Here is an 8,382-nt window from a genome sequence, read left to right as displayed (position 1 = left end):
GTCAAAATGCATCTAGCAAGGAAACTTTTATTTGTCTGTAAATATATTACACCGGTCATCAATTCTTATGGGGATCGACACAATATGATTTTTCTCAGGGGTGGTGTGATTAGTGCCATATCATCAAACTCAATGACATGGGACTTTGCCTCTGGGCCAGTCCTGCCCTCAGAGGGTCACACTCACCTGTAAATAGGTTATAAGTGAGAGACTGACCGTAACAACGCTTAGCAGCCCGGATTTACATGTTTGTCTGTGTTGTGTCTCAGTGAAAACAACCTCACGTTTCAAACACACATCTACGACTGAAGTAAGTGACTTATCATTTAGTAACAGAAATTAGATAAGGTTTGACTTTTTTATATATGCAGGATTCTGTCCAAGTGATTTTTGGTTTCTTCTTACTGGGCTTGTTGTGGTGAATTTTATGTGGAAATATTTTGGAATGCTGTGTGTGTGGCAAGCACGGTTGTGTTTGTGTAAAGAGGATATTTTAATGTCTTTCAACCGCACATCCAATTACTGTAAAAATGTGTGTCAGTGGAGCTTTTGTTACAGATTAATCTAGACATACCAGAAACATTCTTCATACGCTAGTTCAATTAAAAGTTCATATGTTCTTTATACTCAGCTTATTATACAGCAAAAGTATGTTTCAATTTAAGTTGTAGTTTCTGAATCAGTACTTTTGATAGTGCGACCCAAACGGAGCAAGTAAGTTCGTAACACTTTATTTGGATAGTCCATCTGTAGATACTGTACAGACTATCAGTAACATTTCAACTAACTATCTACTAACCATAACCCTAGCTCTAACCCTAACCTTAACCCTTACCCTAACCCTTATTCTAAACTTAATCCTAACCGTAACCTTAGCAAGCGGTTGCTTATCAACAGAGTTTGTTGAAAGTATGACCATCTGTCGAGCATCTACAGATGGAAAATCCGGAATATCCAAATAAAGTGTGACCGTAACTTTTGTTTTGAAATAGGCTATTGGAACCTGAAGATCTTTCCAAAGGTGTTATTTCTTGTAAATGAATACACAGTTGGCCTCCCGAGTGGTGCAGCAGTCTAAGGCCTAAGGCTAATGAAACAAATACCAAAATATATATTTTTCCTTTACTTTCAGCAAACCAGACCATTTTTTCAATTGATTTATTTATGGATAGCCAGGGGTACACTCCAACACAAACGAAGCATGTGTATTTAGTGAGTCTGCCAGATCAGAGGCAGTAGGGATGACCAGGGATGTTCTCTTGATAAGTGTGTGAATTGTACCATTTTCCTGTCCTGCTAAGCATTCAAAATGTAACAAGTAATTTTGGGTGTCAAGGAAAATGTATGGAGTAAAAAGTACATTATTTTCTTTAGGAATGTAGTGTAGTAAAAGTAAAAGTAGTCAAAAATATAAATAGTAAAGTACAGATACCCCAAAAAATACTTAAATACTTTACACCACTGCTATTAATGATTATATATACCAGAGATAACCAGAGATAAGCATAAGTGTTCAGACTCAATAAAGTCATAAATCCGCTAGATGAAACACGTTTTAAAATGTATTTTATTACATACGTTTAAAGGTAGACTTTGCTCTCGCACGGTCATACACAGTATCTGCACATGTGCAGGGGTTCGCTTCACGCTGTTCACTGGGTGGTAGCCATGGGACCAAAACAGCGTAGAAGTTGAGCCTCGCGCTTCAACGCTCTTAGATGTTGCGGAAATTTACCCAATAAGCTGTTTACTTTCTGCATCTACGTCATATCGATGAGTCTACCTATAAAAGACTGCATTGTAACTGTAATGCAATTAAAGGACATGAAGCATGATCAAACAACTACAATTAGAATATCGTTAAATATTGTTAAATATTTAGAGGTCAAATTTTTGCATGCTTTTATTCAATAATCAGAACTAAATTACTTAAAGGGATAGTTCAGCCAAATTACATATTGGTTTCCTTACCCTGTAAGCCAGGGGTGTCAAACTCATTCCCTATTATGGAGGGTGTCTGCTGGTTTTAGTTTTTTCTTTTCAATTAAGACCTAGACAACCAGGTGAGGGGAGTTCCTTACTAATTAGTGACCTTAATTCATCAATCAAGTACTAGGGAAGAGCGAAAACCCGCAGACAATCGTGGATTGAGTTTGACACGTGCTGTAAGCAGTCTATGGACAAGGTATGATGACAGCAATCAATGCTTTGGTTTTGTTTACCTGGCCACTGTTTACAAATGCTAACTTCTTAGCTTTTGTGGCACAAATCCAATGCAAGTCAATAGTCCTGATATTAGCATTGTCTGCGCTTCATGTCCAAATCATTAATAAGTAACTTAATAGAGCTACACAATCAGTTTTCGATACATTAGGATGATTACTGGGTAAGGAAACCAGTATATCATTTTGTAATTTAGGTGAAATATCCCTTAAAATATTTAATTAAATGCATTAATGGGAGTTTGTTTGTTTGAGATTTTTTGTGCTATCAAGAAAAACTAAAAGACTGCAATAAAAGGTATAAATAAAAGGGTATACTGTTTTTGGAGAACGTAATGCCTTTGAGGTTAAAGGGATACTGAGAGATTCTGGCAAGTAAGCCGTATTTCTACTTACCCAGAGTCAGATGAACTCGTGGATACCATTGTTATGTCTCTGCTCTGCACACAGAGACATAACAATGGTATCCACGAGTTCATCTGACCCTGGGTACGTAGAAAAACAACCTAATTGCCAGAATCTACCTGTATCCCTTTAAAGATTGACTTTATGGAAATATTTAGAGAATGCTATTAGTGGTAGATGCAGGATAATAATTTATCCTCATAAAGGCAAAAGAGCTTAATGACTTCACAGAGCTCAGGGTTATAGTTAATGACCCAGTACAATTATTCTCAATACAGGGACAGAGGAGTTGGATGTACTGTAGACTGACAGTGTTTAAGAATTCAGTCGCTTATGAATTGGCACCTTTATTGTGATATAATGGCACCTGTTAGCTGACTAATCAGTAATATAGTCACCAGGTTAGCTCAATCATTGAAAGTATGATGAACACACTGTATGACTGTAAGTCGCTTTGGATAAAAAGTGTCTGCTAAATTGCATATTATTATTATTATATTATTAAGTAGAAAAAAAAGTGCTATGTAAAAACAAAAAAAGCTGCAACGTAAATATTCAAATGATACTTGACACAGAAACACAGGTTTTTGTGAACTTCTCAGTTCAGTGTGTCATCCACCTCAAGTAATCTTCATTTGAGTAGTGTTTTAAATAGACATGCACATTGTCCCCTGTTTTCCATTACCTGTCTGATTAAAATGAGGTCCTTTCCTGGTAAGAAGAAAGAATGATCTCTTTCACAGCCTAAATCCTAGTTTAATATTTATACATGTGTTCTGATATTGCCCAGATATAGATCAAAGGGTGAAAGGATCAATACTTGGACTAGGTGAGGAATATATGGCCTATTTCCTTGGTTACTGTTGAAATGTGAGGTATAATATAATCAGCACTAGGTCAGTAAGATGGCATGGTGGAACTCTACTAGGAAAGGTTGTATAAGGCTTTTTTTTACTAGAAAACTCTCTTCAATGTTTACATGGAGAGTTGCTAGATCAAGTTTGAGGGCACAATGAAAAAGGCTCCAGTTTTTCGAAGAAGGCCGTCTAGAGAAACCTGCAATGAAGGAAAGTACAACTTTTCAAAGGACGTTCAACTTTTGTTGCCAATGGGAATAGGCAATGCATGTGTTGTGGTTGTATAGCATGTTAGGACAAATTAATCAAACTTTATGGACGACTAGTGAAGCACACACAAAGGAAGGGAAAACCCAGAAGGTTCTCTCCTCTTGGCTGTCACGGTTACAGTAATCACATTGTGTCACGCCCTGGCACTGGGGACTCTTAAATGTTGAGCCAGGTGTGTAGTTTCTATGTTATGTTTTTCTATGTTTAGCTTCTAGATCATTTAGATCTATGTTGGCCAGGGTGGTTCCCAATCAGAGGCAGCTGTAGCTCGTTGTCTCTGATTGGGGACCATACTTAGGCAGCCTGTTGGCACCAGTTAGTTTGTGGGATCTTGTTCCGTATAGGTTTGTTGTGTTAACCTTAAGACTTCACGTATCGTTTGTTTGTTGTTTTGTCGTGTGTTCAGGACTTTAATAAACATGTACGCTTATCACGCTGCGCCTTGGTTCAACCAATCCTTAAACGATCGTGACAGAAGATCCCACCAACTAAGAACCAAGCAGCGTGTCCAGGAACAGACAGCCTGGACCTGGGAGGAGATCCTGGACGGGAAGGGATCCTGGACTTGGGAGGAGATTCAGGCCGGAATGGATCGCCGTCCTTGGGAGGAGACTGTGGAGGCGCGCTATAGAGAGGAGCAGCGGCAACACAGAGGGTGCCGGCCGAGGAGGAAGCCCGAGAGACAGCCCCAAGAAAATGTTGGGGGGGGGGGGGGCTAAAAGGGTGGTTGGCGGAGCCTAGTGTTAGAGCAGAGCCAACTCCCCGTACTCATGCAAAGAAGCGTGTGACTGGGCAGGCCCCGTGTTATGCGGAGCCACGTACTGTGCCGCGAGTGTTCCGGCACAGTCCTGTACGTCCTGTGCTAGCACCACGCACATGTCGTGCGAAGATGGGCATTCAGCCAGGACGGGGTGTGCCGGCTCAACGCTCGTGGTCTCCAGTACGCCTCCTCGGTCCCGTATATCCTGCGCCGGTGCTACGTGCTGTATCGCCAGTACGCGTGCACAGCCCCGTACGTCCTGTGCTAATGCCTCACACATATTGTGTGGAGGTAGGCATTTAGCCAGGACGGGTTGTGTCAGCTCTCCGCTCCAGACCTCCAGTCCACCTCCACAGTCCGGTACGGCCCGTTCCTGCTCCCCGCACTAAGCCAGTGGTGCGTGTTCCCAGTCCGGCCCGGCCCGTTCCTGCTCCCCGCACCAAGCCAGTGGTGCGCGTCGCCAGCCCGGTCCGGCCTGTTCCTGTCCCTCGCACCAAGCCAGTGGTGCGCGTCGCCAGCCCAGTCCGGCCTGTTCCTGCACCTCGCACCAAGCCAGTGGTGCGCGTCGCCAGCCCGGTCCGGCCTGTTCCTGCCCCCCGCACCAAGCCAGTGGTGCGCGTCGCCAGCCCGGTCCGGCCTGTTCCTGCTCCCCGCACCAAGCCAGTGGTGCGTGTTCACAGCCCGGTCTGGCCTGTTCCTGTCCCTCACGCCAAGCCAGTGGTGCGCGTCGCCAGCCCGGTCCGGCCAGATCCTGTCCCTCGCACCAAGCCAGTGGTGCGCGTCGCCAGCCCAGTCCGGCCTGTTCCTGCACCTCGCACCAAGCCAGTGGTGTGCGTCGCCAGCCCGGTCCGGCCTGTTCCTGCCCCCCGCACCAAGCCAGTGGTGCGCGCCGCCAGCCCGGGTCCGGCCTGTTCCTGCTCCCGCACCAAGCCAGTGGTGCGTGTTCACAGCCCGGTCTGGCCTGTTCCTGTCCCTCACGCCAAGCCAGTGGTGCGCGTCGCCAGCCCGGTCCGGCCTGTTCCTGTCCCTCGCACCAAGCCAGTGGTGCGCGTCGCCAGCCCGGTCCGGCCTGTTCCTGCACCTCGCACCAAGCCAGTGGTGCGCGTCGCCAGCCCGGTCCGGCCTGTTCCTGCCCCCCGCACCAAGCCAGTGGTGCGCGTCGCCAGCCCGGTCCGGCCTGTTCCTGCCCCCCGCACCAAGCCAGTGGTGCGCGTCGCCAGCCCGATCCGGCCTGTTCCTGTCCCTCGCACCAAGCCAGTGGTGCGCGTCGTCAGCCCGGTCCGGCCCGTTCCTGCTCCCCGCACCAAGCCAGTGGTGCGTGTGTCCAGTCCGGCACGGCCCGTGCCTGTTCCACCGGTGCCTGATCCGGCACCGGTCAGCTGCTCCACTCCGGAGCCAGAGCAATCCGCTCCACCGGGGTCCGGTCCAACTCCAGTCAGCGGATCCACTCCGGAGCCAGAGAAATCCGCTCCACCGGGGTCCTGTCCAGCTCCGGTCAGCCGCTCCACTCCGGAGCCAGAGAAGTCCGCTCCACCGGTGCCTAGTCCAGCTCCGGTCAGCGGCTCCAGTCCGGAGTCTGTGCAGTTCGATCCACCGTCGTCGGGTCCAGCTCCAGTCAGCGGTGCCAGTCCAGACCCAGACGTCAGCCCCTCTCCAGGTTTGGGGTCTCCCACAGCAGGGTCCAGACAGGACTTGGTACGTCGTGGGAGGAAGGAGAGGGGAAGCAGCACGCCGAGGTCCAGACCAGACCAGGGGCGCAACAGGGAGACAGAGGATAGGTGGTGGTTTCCAGCTGTGTTCCCTCTAGCAAATCACAGTTCTCGTAAATAATCAGCCAACAAGATAATAATGTGTTTTCACAGCATGGGCCTGACATTGTCACGGTCATTCAGGTGCTGATGGCCTCAGGCAAGGTGTGACCTAGCCTGTTTACTCAAACATGGAGGGTTCTCTTCAACACAGAGGAACCTGATGACGTTAAGCTGGCTTGTAATAGTGATGGTCGCTCACCAATAAAATCCTTTCCTAACCTAAACCCTTGTAAAAAGAGACTAAACTAGATCTAATAAAAATTGTTTACTTTACGTGCACTTCTGCCTATAGGACTATGTATATATCTTTTTTTTTTACTAGACACACTAACCTCACAAATATATATTTTGCAGGGGGAGGAACGGCACAGCAGCCCTTGTCAAAATAAGTCCAGGCATGGACCAGCAGCAGTGTATCATCGATACCCACCACCTCACGACACACACCATGGGCAGAGGAGATCTCGGCCGGGGGGAGGGGAAGAAGAGGCTCATCTACATGCTGAAGGACGGTAGCTGCCCCGTGGTGTTCCACCAGTCCCCGGGCCAGTGGAGCTTCTTCCTGGCCGACATCTTCACCACGCTAGTGGAGCTCCGCTGGAGGGTCATGCTCCTCATCTTCTGCCTCTCCTACATCCTATCCTGGCTCTTCTTCGGCCTCCTCTACTTCCTGATCGCCTACGTCCACAAAGACCTGGAGGACCACGACACAGCACCGTGTGTGGCGAACGTCCGCAGTTTCACCTCCGCCTTCCTCTACTCCATGTCGACCCAGGCGACTATCGGCTACGGCTTCCGGGTGATGACGGAGAACTGCATGGTGGCCATCGTGGTGGTGACAATCCAAGCCCTGATGAGCTGCTTCATCGACACAGTCGTCATCGGCATCACCGTGGCCAAAATGGCGTGCGCGAGCAAGAGGGCGCAGACGGTGGGCTTCAGCAGGTGTGCCGTGGTCAACGTGCGCGATGGCGCCCTGTGCCTTGTGTGGCGCATCGCCGACTTCCGCAGGAACCACATCCTGGAAGGTACCGCCCGGGCGCAGCTGGTCCGCCCCACGAAGCACCCCTCTGGGATGATCTCTGTGACCTACCAGGACCTAGACATCCAGAGTAGACACCTCATCCTGGCCACCCCGGCCAGCATCGTTCACAAGCTGGAGCCTGGGAGTCCCCTCTACAGCCTGGGACCAGACAGCCTGAGGGAGGAGGACTTTGACCTGGTGGTCTCCTTCACCTACACTGGTGACTCCACAGGCGTCCTGCACCAGACACGTACCTCTTACACACCAGCAGACATCCGCTGGGGCCAGCGCTTCCAGGACATGGTACAGGTGGGGAGGAGGCACTACAAGGTAGACTATGCCCTGTTCCATCAGACCACCTGGGTGCAGATGGCCATGGTCAGCGCCCAGGAGGGTGACAGGGGGAGACCGCCAACCACGGAGTCTATCGTCCAATCGCAGCAGCCGTTTGTGAGATCGAGCAGGAAATTCCGGAGGTCCTTGGCTGATGTCAGTGAGGAGGTGGTTCAGGAGGCGTGGCTCTGATGACGCTGTGATAATCCCAAAACAGCAGAGACAGATAACTACATTATCGTACAACATTATCATTATGTTGTACATTATCGCACAGGACTTTAGTAAAGGACTTGAGTAAGTGTAATAGGGTAGTTTCATTGTAAATAACTATTTTATATCATATTTTATACTTCTTTGTTATTTCCTTTATGAATTTAATAATTTAACTAAATGTTATTTTCTATCAGTTAAATAAACAAAGTGTACGTTGTTGAAGTCACATCTGACGTCCGAGGTCTGGCCTCATTTGAACGTCTTTGTTGTGATGGACAGACTGTGCACCAAATGAAATTAAATATACTTTTTTTCTGATCTGATGGTCGTAAAGTTTTATTCAAACACAAAAATACCTTCATGTTTCTTTAGTGGAAAGTCAAGAAGATGATTGTGCATTGTAGTGAATAGTCATATGCAATATGTTTACAATGTATTTCTGTGTTTAATTCAACCTGCTACACATTCTACACAGAGCTGTTAG

The 8,382-nt window shown here is 47.8% G+C and overlaps 1 protein-coding gene across 1 annotated transcript; it reads left to right on the top strand.

The window, feature by feature from the left end:
- The first annotated feature begins 233 nt into the window (after positions 1 to 233).
- On the top strand, positions 234 to 8,061 carry LOC123481395 (inward rectifier potassium channel 16-like). Its single transcript, XM_045205184.1, has 2 exons — positions 234 to 310; positions 6,680 to 8,061. The coding sequence occupies exon 2, from the start codon at positions 6,723 to 6,725 to the stop codon at positions 7,872 to 7,874; it is 1,152 nt and encodes a 383-aa protein (XP_045061119.1). The 5' UTR covers positions 234 to 310; positions 6,680 to 6,722; the 3' UTR covers positions 7,875 to 8,061.
- The last annotated feature ends 321 nt before the right edge of the window (positions 8,062 to 8,382 follow it).

The sequence above is a fragment of the Coregonus clupeaformis genome, chromosome 19 (assembly GCF_020615455.1).
Source record: "Coregonus clupeaformis isolate EN_2021a chromosome 19, ASM2061545v1, whole genome shotgun sequence".
Taxonomy (NCBI): domain Eukaryota; kingdom Metazoa; phylum Chordata; class Actinopteri; order Salmoniformes; family Salmonidae; genus Coregonus; species Coregonus clupeaformis.
Note: the sequence above shows the minus strand (reverse complement) of the source record. Positions and strands in the feature narration are given on the sequence as shown.

Excerpts from the sequence above, each read along its gene's own strand:
- LOC123481395 (XM_045205184.1), top strand. The coding sequence starts at position 6,723 with ATGGACCAGCAGCAGTGTATCATCGATACCCACCACCTCACGACACAC.